At 33.8% G+C, this 25,863-nt stretch overlaps 3 protein-coding genes across 5 annotated transcripts; 1 reads left to right on the top strand and 2 right to left on the bottom strand.

Moving 5' to 3' along the window:
- The first annotated feature begins 3,469 nt into the window (after window positions 1–3,469).
- Window positions 3,470–8,548, top strand: LOC113516294 (TBC1 domain family member 31). Of its 2 annotated transcripts, none has more exons than XM_052895258.1 (2): window positions 3,470–3,698; window positions 5,656–8,548. In XM_052895258.1, the coding sequence occupies exon 2, from the start codon at window positions 5,998–6,000 to the stop codon at window positions 8,419–8,421; it is 2,424 nt and encodes an 807-aa protein (XP_052751218.1). In that variant the 5' UTR covers window positions 3,470–3,698; window positions 5,656–5,997; the 3' UTR covers window positions 8,422–8,548. The 2 variants fall into 2 exon arrangements, with proteins under 2 accessions (XP_052751218.1, XP_026756493.2); XM_026900692.3 differs by having other exon boundaries at window positions 3,470–3,853.
- On the bottom strand, window positions 8,503–15,407 carry LOC113516242 (uncharacterized). Of its 2 annotated transcripts, XM_031908848.2 has the most exons (9): window positions 15,101–15,405; window positions 14,557–14,691; window positions 13,376–13,498; window positions 12,491–12,669; window positions 12,080–12,230; window positions 10,983–11,062; window positions 10,579–10,750; window positions 9,210–9,471; window positions 8,503–8,725 (listed from the first exon to the last, which is right to left on the bottom strand). In XM_031908848.2, the coding sequence occupies exons 1-9, from the start codon at window positions 15,110–15,112 to the stop codon at window positions 8,589–8,591; spliced, it is 1,251 nt and encodes a 416-aa protein (XP_031764708.2). In that variant the 5' UTR covers window positions 15,113–15,405; the 3' UTR covers window positions 8,503–8,588. The 2 variants fall into 2 exon arrangements, with proteins under 2 accessions (XP_031764708.2, XP_031764709.2); XM_031908849.2 differs by lacking the exon at window positions 13,376–13,498 and having other exon boundaries at window positions 15,101–15,407.
- A 1,140-nt stretch (window positions 15,408–16,547) lies between these two features.
- Window positions 16,548–25,773, bottom strand: LOC113516049 (26S proteasome regulatory subunit 7). Its single transcript, XM_026900392.3, has 11 exons — window positions 25,682–25,773; window positions 25,377–25,597; window positions 25,244–25,281; window positions 24,979–25,152; window positions 24,399–24,538; window positions 23,056–23,224; window positions 22,353–22,485; window positions 20,166–20,292; window positions 19,557–19,653; window positions 18,821–19,029; window positions 16,548–16,757 (listed from the first exon to the last, which is right to left on the bottom strand). Exons 2-11 carry the CDS (start codon window positions 25,447–25,449, stop codon window positions 16,613–16,615), a joined length of 1,305 nt encoding a protein of 434 aa, XP_026756193.1. The 5' UTR covers window positions 25,450–25,597; window positions 25,682–25,773; the 3' UTR covers window positions 16,548–16,612.
- Between the last annotated feature and the right edge of the window lie 90 nt (window positions 25,774–25,863).

The following is a 25,863-nucleotide window of genomic DNA, read 5'->3' as shown; positions in this document are numbered from 1 at the left end:
TGAAAATTTTTATTTATAACATAATATAGACTGAATTTTCTATTTACACTTAGATACCTACGTAAATCTGCACGACTAGTCATAAAGAATATACCAAACCGTAACCAAGTAATAATATTCATAAAACAACGTTCCCCTAAGAACAGATTCGAAAAACTCAGTCAAATTATTTTTCAACCGACTTAAAAAAAAGGAGGTTCATAATTCGGTTATATTGTTATTGTATTTTTATGTTTGTTACCTCATAACTCGGTCAGTTTCAAACCGAAGTGAACAATTCCTTTTCTATCTAAAATATGCTTTACACTTTAGTCCTATAGAATTTATCTCAAAAATTATTCTTTAATTTAGTCTTTAAAATAACCGGTTTTGCCGCAACTGAAATCGGTTTTTTTTTTTGTAGATGACATTTTTTTTTAAATTTCCATACGTACTACGCAGTCGCATAAAAGCAATTGATATGACAAGCTACAAAATATTTTCAGATTTCGACTACACTTTTTGGGCCAAATTGTAGAGTTTATTAATAGTATCATTTGGCTTCGACTTCGTATGCCCTTCACAACTTTGATTTGATTTGATTAACCCTGTACCTATAATAAATAACCAAAGTGGAACTTACACACCGAAGGTTCCGTACATATATATATTTGACATAAAATGATCTTTATTGAATTTGCAATACGAAGTCGACACCTAATATTTATTATTGTTGATACTACAATTCGTAATTTATTTTGGACCATAATTGTGTATAGAACTGGACTGCTTAACTCAGTTTGTTATTGGAGGTCTTTTGATAATTTCTCAAAAACGGTTCTTGTTAGAAGCATCGTCTTATTTTTTCTATAACATTTACATATACTTTTATAAACTTTACTTATTTTAGATATTTACTTCAATAACTTCGGAGATAAAGGGAAGAAAGAATGGTTTTTTCTAAGATTATTTATTTATTATTTTAAGATTATTATTTTTATAAGGTTATTTACAAAATTTCAAATTTGATCTACTGATCTAAGTGGGATGCCACAGGTGGACCAGTGATAGTTTTTAAATTTTGAGTATCCATAGAAATCCCTAGTAAAGCAAATAATAATATTTTTTCAAATATTTCCATTGCTAAATGTGCGGGCCGATGATATGTAATTCCAAATTTTAAGTCGACTATATTAGTACTTCCGCTGTAAAAGACGGACAGACAGCCGAACAGACGGATGGGCAAAGTCGCACCTATAATCCATTCGCACCAAAAGGGTTCCTGTTTGGTACGGAACCCTAAAACCCGTCGATAACGAAACTATCAGTGTAGAACTGCAATAAATAATTAGTGGATGTTCACAAGAATTTAAGCGTTCATTACGATTTATAATTGCTTCATTTTATACGAGTACCTAATGATTACTTTACCGTTAGCACAAAATTAAACTCAATTGATAATGTCCTTTTTTTGTTTTTTTTTTTTTTGAACATAGTTATCCAATTTTGTTTCAATAACACAACACACACAATTACAATTAATAAAAGAAACTATATTTTTTTTCATTGTTTTATAACTTAAGTTCATTTTTTAAACTCCAATAGAATAAGCTTCAATATTCATTAGCAATCACAATTATTATTTACTTACATCTTATAATATAAGTTATACCCATGTGCTCGTAGTACAGGTTCATAGCAAATAGACAAAACAAAAAAAAACAAAACCATAGACAATGAAATATGCCCTGCCCAATAGACGCGACACTTTTGTATATAAAATTGCAGCTGCTAAGAACAAAAATTGTGTACAACTTATTTATATTTTTATGTTTACATAATAATGAGGCAAAGGAAACTTACCCGAAATTTCCAGGATAGCAGATTGGATATCGTCTACAGACATGAAGACTTTGTGCCCTCTTCCCGCTGAAATGCTGTCCGCCATTAAAGATCACTTCAGAGCAGCAAGGAGACGAGCACCTTCCGCTGTCTGAACATTCCGACCCACAGAACGACCTGGAGGCTTCCGTAGCATACCAGTACTCGTCACACGGCAGGGAATACCGCCACTCCGGCGATTGTTCCCTGTAGTATCTCTGTTCCCAATGCATTGTGTTCAGGTCAGTGCATCTTTCGACGTAAGCGCCTGTCAACTGCTCCATGTATTGCTTGTAAAGACGCTTCTGCCGTTGACTCTGTGACACGTGCAGCCGTAGAACGTTGAGGAAACACATCTTCAAACTACGCAGGAGTCGGCTAAACGCGCCAGCACTCTCCACCAACTTGTACGTAGGCATGTGCCCGACTACCCGAAACGGCGGACATAGCGCTCGTGGAATCTCAGAGAAAACTGAGACATTTTACTGTCGCTATTTATCTGTAACGCGAACACTTCGTTAACAAGGCATTCCAGTGTGATTTAATAGACAATCTCCCATGCGATCAGGTAGAAGTATAAATTACATATTTTGATTGTAGCGACCGAAAAACCAGTTTAATGTTTATCGACATTCATTTGATAAACTTTACGTTTAAAAAGTTTACAATGAAATCTCATTTATTTTTATAGATATCTACATTTCAAAAAGCCCGCCAAAAATACAAGTCGCTATCAGAAGTGGAATGCGATCAATGCGCGTGAGCGCGCGTCGTGTCTACCGCTACACTGCGCTGGCCAGTAACTATTGTACAGCCGTAATCATAGTCTCTACGTCAAATTAACTCGCATTTCCCCGAGAGTTGAAAAACGGAACTGTTTACGGAGAAAATACGCCAAGACTGATAATATTTAGGGTCATAAGCCGTAACCGACGACGCTCCATTTTGTCTATGCTTCGTTCCGTAGCCGTTAAAATTGATTTAAATGAAACAATCATTTTGACATTTTTTTTGTAACTACCTATATGTTTATGTTTTTATATATTTACATGTCATGTTTAAAAAGAAAATTATGTATAAATAGAAAATATTTCATGTATAAATAGAAAATATTTCAAAAGTCATGTATAAATAGAAATTATTTTTCTTAATTCTGATGTAAAACATGAATTTCTGTTTCCCAGTTTAAACACTTATCCTTTGAAATGGCAATACCGTAGGCATTGAGTGGCTATTCCTGTTGTTTCCCGTAGGTGTTAGAAGAGATGACTAATGGAACTTAATGACCGAGGTATGAGTAGCAGTGTCCCACTTAAAACATCGCCAAAACCTAACTGCGGTTGCTAATTTGCCTATGAGGCCTATGTTCTGCAGTAGACAGTTCACAACTGATATAATGATGATGATAGAAACAAACAAATATTCTAAATATGATTGAATTAGTATTTTTCAATTATGATTTTTAAATATTTTCTATACAGAGTACGGTCGTTTGCAATTTTATACTTTATTATTAAGTAGTTATAGATGTAAATATGATTGACATATTACAATTTTATTAGAAGTAAATATTGTTTTGCTTACAGCAGAAAGCCCCTAAATATAAGCAGAGACACACAATAAAGCGCTTATATTACATGGTTGCTATAGTAACGGACACATGTCACGAATCAAAAAACGTAAACACAACTGGTCTTCATCTACGGTAAACACGAAGTAGACGACTAAAGAAATAAAAATTAAAGAACAGTCACTATTTGCACTATTTTAAATGTGGAATTCCTAAAGAAAATAATTAGCTTGGTGATTAAATCAACAACGTTACAGGTCATTCGCAGGTAAATAATTTGGCGTCTCTAATATCTAAAGAAAGTGCACTTTTTTATCACTGAATAGTAAAAAGGAATAAGTCTGATACTTGTTTCCTTTTGTTACGAGCATACGGTCCGCCTGATGGTCAGCGACCGCTGCAACCATGAATTTGTATTGCGAGGTAAATACATACTTCCTTATTCATAAAAACTAAAACTTTCAATGAATCTATTTTAACTATTACATGGTTTTGTCACTTTGTTTTAAATTGGAAATTTAACTCAAAAGAAGGAAACAGTTCAATAATCAAACTAAATTTATGAGAAATTTAACAATTTATGAATTAAGGGAGTTGATTTTCCATACCAATATATATCAAGCTGACTTTTTGTACATTATTTCGTACGCGTGAATTTTAGAAGTAGATAAGCTATTGAAATAAACTAACTGCTGCTAGATGACGTATTTTTTTTTATATCACTAAGGTGACAAACAAGCATACGGCCCACCTGATGGTAAGTAATCATATTTTAAATTAGACCTACAGGAATAATCCTGTAAAATCCTCATATAATTTAGTGTACTAGTTTTTAAGTGACGCCGGATTAAACATACGTACAAACAGACATACAAAAAAATTCTATAGATTGTTTTAGCTTTTATTAATCTACTTTATAGTTAAGAGCTCTCATATTATTTTTACCATTACAGACAGACAGGGAGACTTTGTACAAAAGTCGTTTGCTTGGCTACCTCTGTCCCATTCGTGTTTCAACCGTAAAGCAGTTGTGTTTGCATGGTTGTATTTTGGTTTGAAGGGTGGGATATAGCGTGAATTTACAGGGTACAGAGGAATAACACCTGAGTCCTCAGGAATGGCAACGCATGGGGAGTATCATGGGCGAAACAGTATACTCTGTTATGTCCATGGTACTGCTCATGTCTATAGGCGACGGTTACCACTTTCCATCAGGTGGGCTGTCAGCTTGTTTGTTATTCTAAGTTGTATAAAAAAAATTAATATTTTCTTAATCGTACAGATATCACCTACTTTATATGCATCCACTATGGAACGTTTTTAGAATATATCCAAACAAACGTACTTGTTGGGTCCCTGCTGATTTTGTTTCCCTTGTTATAATAATATATACTATCTTTTACTCGCGACTTTGACCGCGTGACTGAGATAAAAAATTTCGTATTTCGTCCTAAACAGTAGGTAACGGGGGGAAAAGGATTATTAGTAATGGCCTCTAACTGCACCATTGCTAACAATAAACCCTATCAGGTCGACATCCACGCGATTCCTCCTAGAAACACGTAGTTAACTCTTGTGGAATTCGTCACGATAGGCTAACTGTCCTGGTTTTATCGTCACCTATCATCCCTCGCTGATGCCCCGCCAACGTATGCCGATAGCGCAGACGGGGTTACCATTTCATTATCACCTATTAAAAGAAACAGTAGGTAACATACCAAATTTCATGAGGATTGGAACAACCAACTCCCTTTTACATTTATAATATCAGTAAGGAAGTAAGCATATAGAAAGTAAGTAGTGTTGCATATCCGTTTTAAGATGCAAACTGCATGCGTCTTTCGATAAGTAAGCAAACATTAATATAACGTATGTCAATACTTACTTACTTAAATTAAAAAAAAAAACCTTAATTATGAACATGAGATTTATTCTCTTTGAGGCCTTACTTTAATTTTATACTTTATATTTTTTAATTTTATACTTTATACTTTATATTTATATATAAAAATTAGCATACTAGCTAAATGGATTTATTAACTTAATATATAAAAATAAAATACATATACATATATTTTATTGATCTTGAATATGGCCTGGTATAATTTAAACTTGAACCGTCTGTTAAAGAGATTTGTTGTATCGTATGAATACATGACGAATATTTCAGCAGCACCAGTGTACTAAAAATATGTGAGTAATTAAGATCTATACTTTTTTTTCAGAAAAATATCGTCTTATAACTAAGAACTCGTAAAAACGAGTGCCCTTTAAATGGTCTTGAAGTTAGTGCAACAATTAGATAATAGAGAAATTAAAAACAGTGTGTTAAGTGCATAGATAAAGAACGAGTATCTGAAATTAATACCTACTTAATCCTAATCGATCAATAACAGTTCAGACATAGATTAAAAATGTCAATCAATGGCAATCAGTGCTCAATGTCATTTCGTATCGTTGGAAATCTGTCGGAATCGCCAAATTTTAAATATTTTAATAATTGTATAAACAAAATATGAGAATCATTTTAAAACTTCTTTTTGTGAATGATTAATGATATACCATAGATGGATCAAAGGCAGCTACAATCCCGAAATATAGAAAAATATGATTTGAAACTAAAATCGAGACCTAAAGATGGGGTAATACTACAATTACACCACACAGTTCGTGATTCCAATGGCAAAAATAGAAGGATTCGATTCTCATCTGGTACATTCGATGACCTACACGAGAAACTAGCATGTGCCGACAACTTGGGTAATATTTTCATTTTGGATTTCACCGATCTTAAATTCTGGAAACTGAGCAGTGTAGGAACTTGTACCGCTTTATACTTCCTTCCCAATAAAGAGGACATTTTAATTGTTGCTAATGCCAAAAAATATGATATAAGCTTTTTGGATATAGATAACGGAGAAACAAATTTGACTTTGACCGGTCATACAGCACCTGTAAAACATATCTCTTATTCTAATAGTAAATATAATAATTTACTTACTGCCAGTTCTGTAGAAGCTATATTATGGGAACTTCGTAATTACACTAAATACTTCACACTTAACACGTATCTAGATGCTCAAATCCAGCAAATTATGTTCACACCGGCTGGTGATTATCTTGTCGCGTGTTTTCAAAATGATACAGTGCAAATATGGAAAAATGAAACTATGAAATCTGTGAAGCAGATTATACCAAGTGAATTAAAACATTTGAAGAATATTGCGTTCACAATGAATGGTCGAGCTATGGCTATGGCTGGTCTCACGCCTATGCTAATATTATTCAGTATGGACACATGGAAAGCTTTAAAATCAATAAATTTAACAAAACACAATATAAGTGGGGCTCAGCAAATAGCTTTTATACCACAAATATTTGATGGCGGAGCCAATAAAATCCTTGCTATTTTAAGTAGTGATTGTACTCTTCATTTATTAGATCTGGAAATATTAAATGTTATACACAGTATTTGCCCAGATTCATCATGTATAAAAAGATTTGTAATAAGTCCAACCGGAAAATATTTCCTTTGTATTTTACAATTAGGAGAGGTAAATATTTACAACTCATCATATGTCATGGACTTAGCACAGAATATAAGTGATTTAAAGAAAGAGAAACTATGTACTTCAATGCAAAAGTTAGCGAGACAAGATGTATCTTCTTCTAAAGCTGAAGTAGAGCAGAAGATGCGGATATGCATGGATAGTGTAAGATTGAGAAGAATATTAATGCAATACGGCGAATACCCTGACAAATTTAGATCAATTATATGGAGGTCTCTACTTAATACACCTAGAAATAGGAATGCATATTCTTCTTTAATTGATAAAGGGATACATCCAGCTTATAAAGATATCGAGAAACAATTTACTATCCATAGTTCTGTCACGCTTAAAAGTTTGAAAAGATTGTTATCTTGCCTTGCACATTGGTGCCCATTATTTGGAGTAATGAAATTTCTTCCTGCATTTGTTTTTCCATTCGTAAAAGTATTGCAAAAGGACCCCTTGTTATTATTTGAATGTGTAGCTACAATATTATTAAATTATTGCCAACTTTGGTTTGAATATGCACCATTCCCTCCAATAAGTATTTTGGCTATAGTTGAAAATATTTTATCAGAACATGATCAGCAACTCTTAGATCACTTCTGTGAAACTGGTATCACAAGTCAAACGTATGCACTCAAGATATTAGAGACAGCATTCAGCGAAGTACTAACTTGTTCTGAATGGCTGATTCTCTGGGATCACATACTAAGTAATGATCCAGCTTTCGTTATCATGGCAGTGGTATCATACAATATAGTTCAAAGAAATGCAATTAAAAGATTAAAAACGCATGAACAATTGGAAAATTTTTTTCGAATGCAAAATCCCATAGACAAAAAACATTTTTTAAAGAATGCTTATGTGTTGTTAAATGATACTCCTGATGACATCCATCCAAAGAGATTTTTTAACACCTTTATATCATTGGATAAAGGCAACTGTTATCAACAATTTACCGGTTACCCAAAAGCAACTATTTGTATGAAATTAGCCAAGAAGAACAGAAAAATGAAATTGCAAAATGACGGAAACACTCTGAAAGAAATGACTATATTAAATCAAAAAATACAAATCAGCGAAAGGTCTAAAAAAGAGAATATTCATAACAAAGAAAAAATTAACAGTGAAGATGAAACCTTTCATAAACTTATAAATAAGAACAATATGAAAAGTATACACGATATTCAAGATAACAGAGATTTATGTAGGAAACAAAACATAGATACTGTAGCATATCCTACAACAATTCACATACAGCAAAACAAGGAACATTCAGGTACTAAATCAAATAAAAAAGATAAGGACTATATTTGCAAATATTCATCAAGATCAAAAACAAAGAAAAAGTCTAATGGTAAAAGGAATGCCAATTTAGAAAAAGAAGTAGAGGAATTGATTAAAATATATAAAAACTCTGATTTGTCTGATTCATAACTTAAGATCAATTGTATTATAGCGTAACCAAAAAATTTTGTTTACGTAATTAGATTGTAAATGAAAGAATTGTTAATAATTTCAAAAACGACTTTATTATTTTCTTTACAAACACGTTTTTAATAAAATTTATGTGTTTTATTTGTATAAAAATTAGCTTTCTTAGTTCACTCTCTTTTTGTGGGCCTTGGTATAGTGGATTTAACATGACTAAACTTCTTTTTAGAAGAGCTAATATTAGGACTTGATTCTGATTTGCCTCTTGGAGTTAGGACCGGTGTTACTATTTTTGGCCGAAATAAAGCTGAAAGTTTTAAAGAATTACAAAATTACATTTCAACCGGATTATATATAGGACAGAGTAACACTACACTATATGATGGTATATGTTAATTTGTATTAATATTAAAACGTTAAGTATTATTTTAATGGGAAAGAATTTTGGATCCTAAAGTACCCGGATAAAGCCAGGTGAAACAGGACCTTAATAAATCCGGGTATACTATAATTTCTTTATTTGGGCATTTAGTTTAATTTTAACGTGAACTATAGAAATTATTATTAATGCTAATCCTATTAATATACTTCATATACTGATTCATACAGTCAATGTCACGAGAAACAATATAGAATATGGCCTATCTGTGTGCCAAAATTTCCTTTAAATCCGTTCAACTGTTTAAACATGATTGAGTAATAAATATTTAAACATCTTTACAAAATTTTACACTTCTAATATTACAAAACACTGTCACTCCAACCATATCAACTAAAAAGCAGAAACTTACCGTTTAATTTACTTTTACTCTCTGTTGCTTTGAAATCAGTCTTTATAATCGGGCTGTCTTTCTTGGCCTTAAACAGACTAGGAGACAAACGACGCAAACGTGAAATTTTTCCATCGCCTTTTGCAATCTGTTTAGTTGGACCCAAGTTAGAAGTTGAAGCACTCTCGAAACGCTTCAAACGACTCTTCGGGAAGTCTTCCTGAACAGAGTCCAACCCTGAAAGATTGGGACTGGAAGCGAATTGAGCCTTTGATGTTTCTCCCTGTAAATAATTGTACTTCGCTTGTATACTTCACGATAGAAATTAATTTTCGGTTTTTTGAGATATCCCCAAACTTTTGTTTATGGGAAAGGAAAGGGTTGCGGGATAACGAACTTACGATTCACCCGATGGTAAGTAATCACCACCTATAGACACGTTTGCTATAGCAGGTATATTGAGTGTGTCTTGGCGACGTTTTAGTATTTTAGGAAACCTTATAGTTTGGTAATAAAAGCACCACAGTACGTTGATTAGTACTACTCCATAATACTGGAAGGTCATTTCCTGGTACTCTCACGAGCTAACTTCTTTATTCTGTGACTCAAATATGACCGTTTGAAATAAAGAACGTAACTTGCTCGCTACATAAACACATATTAACGCATATTATAGACACCATCTGTTCATAGTGACAACCTTAGACTACACTGTTTTCAACCGACTTCCAAAAAGGAAGTTCTCAATTCAGTTGTATTCTTTATGTTTGTTACCTCATAACTCCGTCAGTTCTAAACCGATTTGTAAAATCTTTTTTATCCAAATGGATATACTTACAAATTGGGCCTATAGACTTTTTATCAAAATTAGTTCAATAGTTTAGTTTTGAAAAAAAAACTGATTTTGTCACACTTGAAGTTAGTTTTTTTATACCACTGAGGTGGCAAACAAGCATACGGCCCACCTGATGGTAAGCGGTTACCGTAGCCTATGAACGCCTGCAATACCAGAGGTATTACGCGCGCGTTTCCGACCCTGAAAAAAACTCTTTACCCCGCTTTTGAAGAACCCCATGCTGTAGTCTCTTGGGAAAAGCTCGGCAGGGAGCTCATTCCATAACCTGAGTATTCGTGAGAGAAAACATCTCTGAAACCGCGTTGTACGCGACCATTTAGGTTGTAGGGTATGAGAGTGAACTCCCTGTCGATAGCGAGCCGTACGATGATAGAAAGTGGCCGTAGGCATCATATTGAATAATTCCTCTGAGCACAATCCGTAGTACAAACAGTAGAACACGCAGAATTGTTAAACACAATCTTACATTACTCTTTTTTATATCCTACGTGCTATTCCACTTTTAACACACAATTAAACTACTGTATTATTTACCTTTAATATTGATATTTTGGATACATCTAATATCATTGAAGACATAGAAGAATCATCCCTTCCTTCTTCTACAAAATCTCTGATCACTGACGATAGTCTGCTGCGTAGATCTTCAGCTACTTTCTCTGCGGCTAACAATCTATCAAGAATGCCGCTTTGACTCTGAATCGGGCTAAAATCAAGAATAAATTAATAAATACCTTTTAAGCACGTCAAAATTTAAATCTACACTCTTTCCAAAAAAAATTCCAGTAGGTAGATCAATCAAAAGCATTTTACATAATATTTGCAATAGGTGTATTCATCACTTCATATATATTGAATAAAAACACCTACACACCATAGAAAATTAAAGTTATCTTTGTTTCGTGTTTGAGTGTCTTTACCTAATGAACTCAACTCACCTTGATGTTTTATTCCGTCGCCTTACGCTACTACCAGACATTGAAGAAACAGTGTACGTACTCTGCCTGCGACACATTGTCTAAAATAAAAATTAAACTCAACATAGATAAAAAAACTCTTCATTATTTTAAATACACAATCGGAACTTAGCGCGATGTAAAAGCCTTTACAGGTATAAAGCACCTACATACCTGCTTCTTTATTGACGACGTTTCGACGTGAATTGCACCACGTCGTGTTATCGTCGTGGACCACGTGATGGTCATCACGTGTATGTATGTAAATATATATAAACATGCGCGAATGTTTAAAATTAACACTTTAATTAATTTACTAGCAATTCCACAATGGTAACAATGTGCAATTAGTAACTAGTTTTTGTCTTTAAGTCTCCATACAAATTTAATTGGAAGGTCAATATTACTATTTACTATAATTTTTTGTTACATACATACATACATATCTGCCACGCCTGTCTCCCATTAGGGTAGGCAGAAACAATAGAACGCCAAATGTTTAGATTTTTTTGATAATTAAACATTTTCATGTTTTCCCCCAAATCTCCGGTCTAACACAAAATTGTAATAATACCTGTACTGTTTGATTTTATATTTGGTATTATATTTAATTTAAAATTTAATAAATATATCAGGAGAATATTTTATTCCCAAAATCAACAACATGACCGAATCTAAAGAGTAAGATTTTTTCAATAATTCAATAAAGTTTAATTTCTTCTCTGCCAACTTCCTTTACTCACCCCCAAACTATCTCACCTCCATAATGTAAGTGGCGGATATAACCTGGCAGGCGGCCGGCTGTAAAACTAAAAGCCAAAATCTTGGATAATATGTACAAAAATATATTACGCCAATCCCAAAATTTATATAATTGCGATAAGGGTAAGAAGATGATCCAAAATAAAGTTATAGATTCTAATTCTAACAAAGTTGGCTTCAGAAGCCAGGCTCAAAAGGATGACAATTTTTTTATATTTAGGTACAAGTGTGGTGTTCACATCACATTCAAATTTTTGCCCCTGTAGGCGTTATTATACGCCTACAGGGGCAAAAATTTGGATAGGATATTTACATACTTTCTTAGAAATGTCATCAGCATACATGCTTGGTGTCTGCCGCTGCAATGGGCCTGGAGCCGGTAATGGCTGCTCAGCTTCCCTTTTTGGATTAGTCAAGGCGTCCAAAGAGCGATAACGGGTTGGTGTATCCACTTTAGCTTGGCACAATCTAACAAACAATAATATTTTTAACGATGTATATATGTAATAGGAATTTTATAAAACTTTTTTCACAAGACTCTGCAACGTACAGCACCATACTCATCCTTAAGAAGACTTCCGGATGAATTCGAAACGAAACAATTTTCGGAAACGACAAACATAGTAAGGTCATAAAATTTCCATTATACATATAACTAAGGTAATATAAAGGTAAGCATTCTCTGCCTATCCTATAAGAAATTTGGTATGTAGATAAAATCTAGTTACTTTTTGTCAGGTGTGCCGAGTTCAACCATACTCGCAGACTTGTCGACAGGTTCCAATATGGACTTGTTTAGTTCAGAATTATTATACTGCTTGATACATTTAATCATCTCCCGCAGTTCCGCGGCGAGACGCTCGCGGTAATCCCTCGGTAACGAGTCGAGAAGAGTACATCCAAATTCCTGCCAAAAAATATTACTTCATGTACCTACAGCATTTATATGTATAGAAATCAAACTAGAGCGTAGAAATCCGCAGAAGAACTAAAGTCACCCATAATCTCCGAAGAATCTGCAAGCTGAAGCAGTAATGGACTGACCGTATAACTCGAGCAATTGATAACCATTAGGATAAAAAGTTTCTAGCGAGGTATTATATGTAAGATATATATATATATATATATATATATATATATATATATATATATATATATATATATATAATAAATATATATATATATAATAAATGAATAGGTAATATAATGGTATGGCAAATAATTACATTGGAAGTATATTTTGTATATCTGTATGGTACTGTTCATATCCATACACGACGGGTGTCACTTTTTATAGCTGTCAACTATTATGGCCTTCTAAGCGCCATGAAAAATAGAACTGGTTAGAACAGGCGTATGATGAAAGAAGTATTGTATATACACGACTTTTGGGTGAAATATGGTAGTAATATTACAAAGTACGGATGCATAACGCTGTAGTCCTCAGGAATGGCAATCCACATGGGGTACCTTGGGCGTCACAGTATATTCTTTAAGTCTATGGTAGGTACCGTTCATGTCTATGGACGACAGTTAACACTTTCGTTCAGGTGCGCGGTCAACTTATTTACTATTCTAAGAGTCATAAAAATGAATTAATTAAAAAAAAAAACCTTATCATGTAATTTCCCGCCAGTAATGCCCGAAATCTGCCACAATCCGCTATTCTGCTGGTTGGTGGCGGGGCATGAACAGGACACGTTGGCACTTTCCAGTACAATATGTAACCCCGATGTCTAATAAATTCATAAAAAGAATTTATATAACTTTGATTATTTTTTTCAATAGATGAAAATGGAATGGTAAACCCTCCTGCGCTAACGATATACGATGACGCAGGTCAGTTGGGCCTTAGTAATTAATTCATCTAAAATTAATCACGACGATTTCCAGGAGGAACCGAGTGAAGGTCGACCTGTTAAGGTATATTGTTACTAATGATCCTGTTAGATCTCATTACTGACAATCCCTTTCCTCCCGAACCATGATATTTTCATTATAAAGTGATAACTGTGTAAGTATAAAAATAAAGACTAGATCTAGTCTAACATAACTCTATAATAAAGGGGGGAAAGGGATTGTTAGTAATGGAGACTGAGAATCACATTGCTAGCAATATACCCAACCAGGTCGACCTCTTCACGGTTCTCCCTGGAAACTATCATGGTTAATTCCTGATGAATTCATCATGATGGGCTAACTGGCCTGTTTTCATTCTCATTTATCACCCTTCACTGGTGCTCCGCCAGCGTATCCCGTTAGCGCAGGCGGGGTTACCATACCATTATCACCCATAAAAAAAAACTCTAAAATAAACGTTAGTTAAGTATTATGCAAGAAGGAGCCGCAGTCTGCTTTAGTATCTCTGTCACACTCATGTTTCTTATTGATTTAGAACTAATGGAGTTAGAAGGTACAACCAAACAGAATACAACCGAATTGAGAACCTCCTTTTTTGAAGTCGGTTGAATAAGACATACTGTGATACTACTCTTTATAGGGTTAGTAAAATTAATTGTTACCAATTGTGTATGTCAATCCTAATAAATGATTCATCGTCATCATATCAGCCGTTAACCGTCTCCTGCTAAACATAGCCCTCCCCCATTATTAGTTGTCACACTTGGTAGACGGGTTGGCAACTGCAGTTTCGCTTTGATGATGTTCTAAAAGAGACGCTGCTGCCCATCCCTCAAGCATTAAGTTCCCTTAGTCGTCCTTTACAACACCCAGGAGAAAGTAAGGGGTGGCACATTCTATGCCAAAACCACACAGAATAATAAATGGATATTACCTGACAATTGATAGTAACAGTCCTGACACCACCTCCATCCTGGCTAGCATTTGCATCATTCGTCTCCAATGACTTCAGGCTAAATCCTAGACATTGAATTAAAGCACATATCTCCACTACATCTGCTAATGCGTCCTAAAACGATAAATTGATTTTTAAAGTATATTCATTTTTACAAATTTTCAACAGTAAATAATTCTTGCCTGTGAAAAAATTGGCCTATAGGTAATTATTATCTACCTACTAGGTAGTTTATTTTATTAAGTGAAATTTAATATTTTTTATAAAGCTATATTGTTCGAAGAGAAAGGTTGTTTAAAAAACTAATATAACTAGATACTATAACAGTTAATTTTAAACTTCTGCGTTGTTTACACATATTTTAAATACACAATCGAGACACAACCTATTAGGTACTATTTACCTACAAAGGTTTTTTCATCGTGTTAAATCCCGATTGTGTATTTAAAACATAGATACTACATATTAGCATAAAAATGCATCATAATTGGTACAAAATTAAAAACTGACAGACAATACTTACATTTTGCGGCATAGTGAAATAAAATTATTTGAACGCAACACTTTCGATGTATGAAATTTAAAAATGAACTTGTAAAATAACTACAGAAATAAAAACTACCTAACAGACTGTAATGTAAATATTAATTTGCATTAGACCATCAGCGACAAACTTATCAGCTCTAATTTTTTAAATTTTCCTTAGCTTTAATTATTGGATAACCACAAAACGAACAGCGTCAAATGTGTGTTATAAAACCTTTATTCGGTTCTTTAGAACAAAGAAATTTAAACTACCCGCAAAATTTCTACTAAATCGTCATGTTGTAAAACCAATGCTGAAGAACTACGGTAGGTACTTTGGTGAACGATGTTTTGACTTAGATTATGGTTCGAATCAATTTAGTAAACCAATTTCTCAAAAAATATTGTTCTAAATTCTGCGTTAACAAAATATTCTGCGTTGTCCAACAAAAATATTTCTTATCTGGTTTACAAATAATCAGGATATTGTAATAGGAAAGTCATGCATTATTAGTCTTGGAGAATTACAATGGTCATTTTTTATGCAACTTAAAATGGTAATCAAACTGCCGGCCCGAAAATGGAAAGTGGTAACCGTCGCCTATAGCCATGAACAGTACCGTGGACATAACAGAGTATACTGTTTCGCCCATGAAATACTCCATACGTTGTCATTCCTGAGAACTTAGGTGTTGCCTCTGTACCCCGTAAATTCATTGTCATATCCCACCCTTAAAACCGAAACACAGCCATGCCAACACAACTGCTTCACGGTAGAAACACGAATAGAACCAATGACTAAAATAAATTACTTTTGTACAGTCTCTCTCTGGTCATTTTGCCCGCAGGAAATAATACGCATTCTAAGCCTTAAGCAGTGTACCTACTTATTTCAATATCCGGGCATTGTAGCATAAAATTTTAGGGATTTTATTATACTTGAACTAATATACACACAGATAATTGTCTCTCATCATACCCCGATTCCAAAGATTGTAAATTTATAATATCTTTCCATGAAGGAGACTATACAGAAATTGGCAGCATCAAAATCCGTTTCGGTCGCGTTTCTGTCCCCAAGCATAACAATACTTGCATGGCTGTTTCATTTTGAAATTGAAAGGATCCTATCCATCATGCCTGTGAAACTACAGAGTACGAAACTTAGATAAAATAAGAAAATATAGCATTACAGTCCTCAGGAATAGCAACACATGGGGGGGGGGGGGGCATGTGTTGCCATTCCTGCGGACTCAGGTGTTATTCCTCTGTACCCTGTAAATTCACTGCCATATCCCACCCTTCAAATCAAAACACAGTCATGCAAACACGACTGCTTCACGTTAGAAACACGAATGGGACAGAGATGCCCGAGCAAACGACTTTTGTACAGTCTCCCTCTGATAAGGTAGAAGGCACAAATAGTAATAATATAAATAAAAATCTTTTTTAGATAATTCTATTTATTTTATTATCAGAAATACGTTAATACAAATAACTTTACATTGATTTAGTTGTAAGTCATGTAACGCGGCGTGGCCGAGAACTTGGCGTATGACTTGATGACTTTGTTGACCGCTTCCAAGAAGTCCTTCTCGGTGGCGACCTTGCGACGAGCGCGGATCGCGAACATGCCCGCCTCTGTGCACACAGACCTGGGGAATACGATGACGATTATAAGAAGCCGTTTTACTAAATGAAATTTAGTTGAAATTACATTAAAAAATAAAAATCATATTTTAATTTATTTTAAACTAATGATCCGGCTTCGCACGAGTAGACAGAATTTACGAAAATCAATACATATAATAAAAAAAAAACTTTCAGCCAATTTAACTGATCGGTTATTTTATAGCGTTTTATATATGATTCTTTAGATTGATATAACTTTTTTTATTTATAAACCTATTGAAATAAAGCAAACACTAAATGTTAAATTGAGCAAACCGCAATGCAGTAATGAAAATCGCATTCAAATCTGTTAAGCCATTTCTGAGATTAGCGTGCAAACGTACAGATGAAAATTCTAAAGATCATTGTTTTGGGTTCTATTGCGTATTATTATTTTTTTTTTACTATTTTTTTTATATATCTTCCATGTGCAGACAGTGACCAGTTAAGACTTTATTATATGTATTGATAAATAATATTTATTGTAGGGAGGGGATTGTTAACAACTGCTAGCAATGCCACTCATATTGTGGCATTGCTAGCAATGTAGGGGAATATTGCTAACAATAATGCTACTAATCTTAACCTCGAGTCGGCCTCCATACGATATAATTTGATTTTTTATTTTTATTTTTTATACAACTTAGAATGGCAAACAAGCTGACGGCCCACCTGATGGAAAGTTATAACCGTCTCCTATAGACATGAGCAGTACCATGGACATAACAGAGTATACTGCTTTGCCCATGGTACCCCCCATGCGTTGCCATTCCTGAGGACTCAGGTGTTATTCCTCTGTACCCTGTAAATCTACCCTTTAAACCGAAACATAGAAAGAAAACATTGATAGTGAGAACACATTCGTTAAATAAATCATAAAACTTTAAATTGCACTTTAGGAGCGGTCTGTTCAGGGCATTACTGTCGTCGATAGGCGCCGGAACTTTTTAATGGAATAGCAGTTATATAATATATAAAATGTAACAAAATTTTTATATTTCATTGGCATTGACATTTTTGTTTCTTTAAAAAAGTGCTGGTCCAAAAAATGTTGATAACCACTGATCTTAGAACCTAATTATGATTATGAAAGGGAGGAAAGGGATTGTTAGTAATAGGGACCTAACAGTCCCATTGCTAGCATATACCCTAAAAGTTCGACCTCCACACAGTTCACCCTAGAAACCACCGTGGTTATATTCTTATCGAATTATTCACGATGGGCCAACTGACCTGCTTTTATCTTGACCTTTCATCTCTCACTGGCACCCCACCAGCGAAAACCTAAAGCGCAGGCGTTACCATTCCATTTTTTTTTTGAAATTCGAACCATTCTTCCTTCATTCCATTTTTTTTTATAATTAACGTTCCAATCTATGCATATAACATTTATATTCAATTATTGATCATTCCGTTACACATTAGTATCCCACATGTATATATTTTGAGATAACAAGAGAATAGTACCATGCTTCTATAGTCATCGCTCTAGATACGTGTCTATTCGCCGAACGCTTGTGTGTTGTGCTAACCGCGAGTCTGTCCCTAGGTATGGATATACCGATGCAGTACGAACTAGCCGCCGAATTGAACAACATTTGTTAGTACCAATCACAACAGTAGCATGACAAAATTGTTGATAATTAAACATTCTGGGAACAGTCGACTGTACTAATCGGTATTTGTTTGCAAGGTTCACTCTTGAAAATTCATTGTATTTTTTTTAAGTTGTATAAAAGTTTTTTTTTTTTTTATGCGTGAAAATGGTATAGTAACCCCGCCTATGCTAACGGGATACGCTGGCGGAGTACCAGTTAAGGGTGATAGATGAGAATGAAAACAGGCCAGTTAGCCCATCATGATGAATTCATCAGGAATTAACCATGATAGTTTCCAGGGAGAACCGCGAGGAGGTCGACCTGGTTGGGTATATTGCTAGCAATGGGATTCTCAGTCTCCATTACTAACAATCCCTTTCCCCCCTACCATTCCATTTTCACCCATTAAAAAAAATATGATTATGAAATGAATAAAGAACTACATATACCTGATTTCAGCACCGGTGGAGTTGGGACACAAGCGTGCAAGCAGGTCGAACCTAATATCTCTTTCGACGCTCATCGAACGGGCGTGAATGCGGAAGATGTGCGCTCGCCCCTCCAAGTCCGGTAGACCGAACTCGACTTTCCTATCGAGACGGCCGGGACGCATAAGGGCAGGGTCCAGTGTGTCGGGCCTGTTCGTAGCCATCAGAACCTGGAAAACGAGAGGAAAAAAGGATTGTTAATATATTGGTAAAACAACACACATTGGTAGTAATGCAAACTATCAGGCTGACCTGTACACGGTTCCCCCTGGAAAACATTGTGGTTAATTTTTAAATTAAGTCTCGATGGACCAACTCTCTGGTAGTCGCCAGCATAAACTGCTAGCGCAAGCTGTGTACGCTCATTTCTCTACATTTTTTATACCACGAAGATAGGAAACAAGTCTACAGCTCATCTAATGGTATACTAGAAACACTAAGGGTATCACGTGCGCGTTGCCAACTCTGAAGAAACCTTAAATAATACCCTTTTTGAAGAACCCCAAACTGTAGTCTCCAGAGAAAACCTCAGCAGGAAGCACATTCCACAGCCGGAGCGTTGAGAAAATTCCTATCATACGAATAAAACCGCCAAATGTACACATATATTTATACAGTGCATTAAAATTACAATAAATAATTAATAAAGTAAATATTGAAATTTTATTACCAGTAATTTTGAATTATATTACTGTACCTTAATATTACCGCGTGGATCAAATCCGTCGAGTTGATTGATCAATTCTAACATAGTACGTTGAACTTCGTTATCACCACCGGCTCCGTCGTCAAACCTAAGTAAATTAATAATATAGATAAATAAATAAAAGCACTTTAAAATATAGTACAACGCCATCTAGTTCCCAAACTAAGCAGAGCTTGTACTATGGTTACTATACAACTGGGGAAAACTAAAATAAAAAAACTTTACGAATTTAGTAACAGTCAAAATTTATACCACACTCTCTATCACGTATCACCACACCTATTCATCTCTTCATCTCCAGGATTTCATAAGAACATCACAAACATTTATCCCACCATGTCGTAAGGGATGGCTAAAGAAATAAGACACAAGACACTCGTGTAAGCGAAGTAAAACTCGAAATCAAAGCCTAACACGTCTGTCTGGGAGGGAAGGGATTGTTAGTAATATGAACTACCAGTCCAATTAGGCAATAACTTTAAATACTTTGAGCAATAGTGTTGTCTGTGTTACACATGCTTCTAAGTATTTTTAAAATAACTATAATAAAATTATTAGCAAATTATGGTGAATAAAGCAGCAGAGAAGAGCAAAGCTTACCGAGCTCCGCCAATGGCGTCGATTTCATCAAAGAATATGAGACAGGCCTTTTTGCTGCGCGCCATTTCAAACAGTTCGCGCACCATACGAGCGCCCTCGCCGACATATTTCTGTACCAGCTCCGAGCCTGCATTCAAATAGAAACACATTTATATAACATATCATTTGAAATACACTTGAGCAATAATTTTAATATCTTACTAAAACTAATCGTATACTGCAGCTTCACCCGCATAAAGTAACGAAACAGATTTCACAGAAGTATATAAATTACTATATCCTTCATTAAAATATGCTCAACTGTTTAAGCGTAATTTAAAAACAATCATAAAAGGTTACATTTCTAACATTTATTTATTTATTTATAAGAGTGACCAATAAAACATCCACTATGATCAGTTTTTATCTCATACAAAAAAAATTAAGTCACTGCATGCATTTCATTTCAGAAATATTGTAATATTTTATAATTTAGTTATTTTAGCTCATTCATTTTCATTTAAGAGTTTCCTCTTGTCGGTGCAACTAATTCATGCATCTTCCTCCAGCCAGCTCTATCCCAGGCCATATCCTTTATCCCCCTATATGACATGACGCCTAGTGTTTCCTTTATCTGTCCCATGTAGTTAATCCTCGGTCTTCCTCTTCCTCTTTTGCCCTCTATCTTTCCTTCTATTATGCTTATTATTATTTTAGCTAAACAACAGAAAAATTGTGTGCGCAATTATAAAGGTGTATTTGAATATTTTTATAAATTTCCTTATTTACTTCATATTAACCTTTCTTTGCATGACTTTTTTTATTGGTGAAATAAATCAAGCTGATATAATTCATGTTCAAAATAAAAGGAAAAATGGTTAAAAAAATAAATTTGACAGCTATGGTTTTTTTTTCCTACAATGGACATTAATAAGGTATCCAGACACGATCAACTTACAAGTGAAATTGTTCTTTAATATAATTTTTGGGCATTCAATGTTATGATGGAAATTTCCACCAGTATGCAAAGAAGGGTTAAAGGTATTGATTTTTACTTTTTTATTATAATATTCCAGAGTGACAGACTTATATTTACTGAATTTTGCGAATATGTTAGTATGTTTTTACCATTACATTCTGTTAATTGTAGAAAAGTGTCCTAGATTAAGCCTAAATAATTATCTTGAAAATAAACTAATTAATATAGATGATATAATATATAAAAAGACGCCTGTATTGGTTTGAAAATTTAACACTATATTATTTTTGTGTTCTTAAAATGTATTAATGTTGTTAACATATTTAATTTATTTACAAATTGATTTTATTAGTCCAATGCACTATCTCTGTTTAGCATAACAGTTGACTGGTAGAGAATGCCATCAGACATATATCCGCGCTGTATACATATTTTGATGTATGTAAAAGAATACCAAACTAGTTAAATAAATAAATAAATATACAGACATAGTTAAAAATTAATATTAGTATTAAAAACCTTTTTTTTCTCGAATTGTACTCTTTTATATTTATTTTCCCACCATGGCCTTAAAGTAGATAACCAAGGTCTGTAAAGACCTATGGATCCCGGTCTCAGTTTCGGATTCAGTAAGGAAAGGAAGCCCTTTCCTTACATAATTTCTTGGATTATCCACTTTCATAACTAGTTTCATACATACGCTAATTCCGAATACTATTAATTCTATACACTATGTCTCTTTACATTAAATAGAATGTTCTACAATGTGTAGCTCTGCTTTTAAACTATAATAAGCAAAGATGTTCATTGCAGTGTTTGTTCTAGGGAAGACGTATCAGAATGTTGTCTTGGCTTATGAACACCACTCTTTCTTTACTTCCCAGTCTCAAAAACTAAATTCCTAACAATAACATTATTTAAGCCACTTCCAAGAGGAATTAAGTATGCTTCACCATCATTTCAGCCATTAACTGTTCACTGCTTAACATAAGCCTTTCCCCTAAAAGGAGTTTTGCCAATAGTTGCCACGCTTGGCAGATGGGTTGGAAACTGCAGTTAGGCTGTTAGAAATATTTTAAAAGGAATGCTGTAGCCCTTCCCTCTACCTTTAAGCTCCCTTAGTCACCTCTCACGACACCCACAAAAAAGGAAGTGATGGCCTATTCTATGCCGGGACGACATAGCGAGATTTATATATGCTTATGTTACATAAATAACAATATACTCACCAATAACTCTGATAAAACAAGCATCTGTCCGATTGGCGACAGCCCTAGCACAGAGCGTCTTACCAGTACCAGGGGGGCCAAACAGCAGCACACCTTTGGGAGGCTCAATACCAAGTTTCACAAATTTTTCGGGCTGTAATAATAAAATTAAAATTTGTTCAATTCGAGTAAATACTTATTTATGAAAACTAACACCTACAAATCTATTTTAACTACTATACTATTTTGTCTTTTTTTTTCAAATTAAGAATTTAACTCAAAAGAAATAGACAAAACCGAAGACAGAACAAATAGCTAAAATAGGTTTATGATAGGTTTGACGTTTTCTATGAATAAAAGGATTAACCTTTTACTTAGCTTTAGGGTTGCCAAATCTATATAAATACATTATGCCACATTACTTCTCGAAAGCTTTTATTTTTATAATTTATTCGGAGCTTTCCATAAATTACGCGCGCCGCGGGAATTTACTGATACTTCTAAATTGAGTAAAATTACACTTTCTTAAAAAATAAATAAGTTATTTAAAATAGGTACTAGTTAAAAAGTTACATACCCATTTTTATAACATCTACTGCGTTTTTGATACCTTAAAAGTAAATGTACATTCCTTCTCAACTTTTTTTTGACGTTATTGTGACAACCCCTATACTTAGTGATTTGCTACTACTAGTTATACAAGAAACCTTTTAAAAAAACTTACATGCAACAATGGAGTTTCAACAACCTCCCTTAACTTTTCAATCTGTTCCTTGCACCCGCCCACATCACTGTATGTGACGTCAGGTTTCTCCTCCACTTGCATCATTGTAACTGTGGGATCAATCTTTGGGGGGAGTGGTATGTGGATCTGGTATTTATTCCGGTCCACACTGCATGTCAAATATAAACTTTATTATATTTTAGTAATCAAATAAATAAAGAATAATAAATATAATAAGTCCAATTTAGGTCACATTTTGCTCCACAAAAAATTTTGTGACATAATTAGTATGAGACCAACATGTGAGTAAGCCCCACCAATTGTAACAAGCAAGCATAAAAAGTATAAATAAATTACTTAAATGACAATGTAGTTCAAGGTAATAACTCAATGTATAATCTAAATATATTAAGCTGTTAAAACAATGAACAATAATATTGGGGAGTTGTATCAGAAATGTTGCCAACACTAAAAACAACATTCTTTCTTTACTCCCCTAAATTGACAAAACTTCATTTTCACAAATATAGGCATATTTAAAATTATTTTCCAAAGTGTTTAAAAAAAGTGTATATGTATTTTCAAACATGTTTTCTCGAAGTTTCTAGGATCCTGGCGTGGGCACTAAACAATATTGGGGTACGCATGAATGATATGTCTATCTCCACAAACATTAAATATCTTACTATGGACTTATGTCTAACTACACATGTCAATTGTCAAAAACAATAAATTTCTAATATTTCTGGAATTATTTACTTTATTTAAACAGTATTTTGACATCATAACCCGATAATCCATTCAATTACATCCTTATTACTTAAGCTATCCTGAAAATTTCAATTCTGATAGCCAAAAATACTTGAAAACTTAAGAAGCCAAAATATAATGCAAGTGCAAAACTCATAATTTTAATTTCATGTATTTTTTATTTTATGCAACTTTGCAATAGCAAACAAGCTGACGGCCCACCTGATGGAAAGTTGTTACTGTCACCTATAGACATGAACAGTACCATGGACATAACAGAGTATACTGTTTCACCCATGATACCTCCCATGTAACCATATCCCTCTGTACCCTGTTAATTCACTGCCATTCAAATTCATGCCTTCAAACTGAAACACAGCCATGCAAACACAACTGGTTCACAGAAAAATGCAAATTTGTCTATAAATAACACTTCAGTTTGCTATTAGAACAATTTTTAAATATTTAATTAGAAATATTGAAAATTGTCCAATTATTTTGAAAACTGACAGTTTGATTTAGAGGATGCCACACTTATGGTGACTTCTTATTTCTTTCAATTCTAATAATCACAATTTTGTATAAATACTCACCCAACCCGCATTCCTTCTTCAATATCAGTAGGTGCTACGGAATCAGCAAGGTCCACAACAAACTTAGCAAACTGCTTCACATTGATTATGTATTTAGGATCATTGGAATCTGCATTAATGATTTTAGTGCATCTTGCAACCTGCGTAATAAAAATCATCATGATATAAGAATTTCTTCATTGTTATAGCTGAGGAAGAGAAGCAGCTGGTCAGCTGGTGCTGGTCCTGTCATACTACATATTTCTTATAAAGACAAGCAATTTACCAATGAAAATGGTAAGAATAAAGTATTTTCATCACAAGCTCTATAATATGCAACATAATAATTATGAGTTAATCTGTCATTTTTTATATAAAAGTTTATTATACTCATACAATTTTATATTAACAATAGAGAGATTTTTATATTTTCCCTTTCATTCCTCCCCATATTTGTATGATTTAATACCATTTTAAAAAACAACTTTTCTCTGCTGTAGAATGACCTTACTGATATTACTCCTTCAGCACCCTCATCACCCATCTTGAACATAATGATACAAGAGTCCTAATGATGATATATGTAATAAAATATATATACCTGTAAGGGTTGCTCATTTTGTAATGTCTGTTTATCTGCAGCAAGATCCCACAGAGCTGGAGGTGCCAAGCCTGTATCGGATTCTTTGATGCCAGTTAGTTCATTGACTCTCTTCATTACAGTTTGTATACCTTCTTCGACCTCTTTAATTATTTTTGTATATTGTCCTTGGCCCTACAATATAAAAATAATACAAAATACAAAATATTGCCAGTCATGGTACATTTAAAACTAATTGTTTTTTTATATGTTTAATTTTACTCACATAAGACTTTAGAAGTGCTATATCCCCTTCATCGAGCGCTGAAATATAATAAATATTGTAAAATAAGTCACAAAACAAAAAATAAGGTACATAAACGGGTTAACAATAGGTGGCCAAAGTTAAATATACCAACATTTAATTTCTTTTTCTGGTTCTTCTTTATCATCCTTGACTTTTCGCATATCATCCCCTAAATGGTCAGGCATTTTGAATTAATGAATGAATATATACACCAGTTTGGAAAATAGTTGCAAGTTTCAATTACAATTTATTCAATAACCAACTATACCATCCGTCGTTGTCACGGCTTAAGATCCGTTTCACAGAATTAGTGACGACACATTTATTATTAATCTGAAATTATTAAGATTTGCGCTATTAAATATATACAGTTTGATATATTGTCCATTTATTTTATAAAATTAGAGTTTTTCAAACCATAAAAATTTTAACGAAATATAAAATTTTGCAATTTAGATTTACTGATTCTAAATTATGTAGTTCTTGAAACAGAACGTAACTCAAGCAATGACAAGCAAAACTTTGTGCCGCGTTCATTATAACTTATAATTTAAAAACATCAACTGCTATATTTTTCTATATATCTACTGAACTGTAGA

The sequence above is a fragment of the Galleria mellonella genome, unplaced genomic scaffold (assembly GCF_026898425.1).
Source record: "Galleria mellonella isolate WM207_F2 unplaced genomic scaffold, CSIRO_AGI_GalMel_v1 utg266, whole genome shotgun sequence".
NCBI lineage: Eukaryota > Metazoa > Arthropoda > Insecta > Lepidoptera > Pyralidae > Galleria > Galleria mellonella.
The sequence above is the reverse complement of the archived record's forward strand: the minus strand, read 5'-3'. Positions and strand labels throughout refer to the sequence as shown.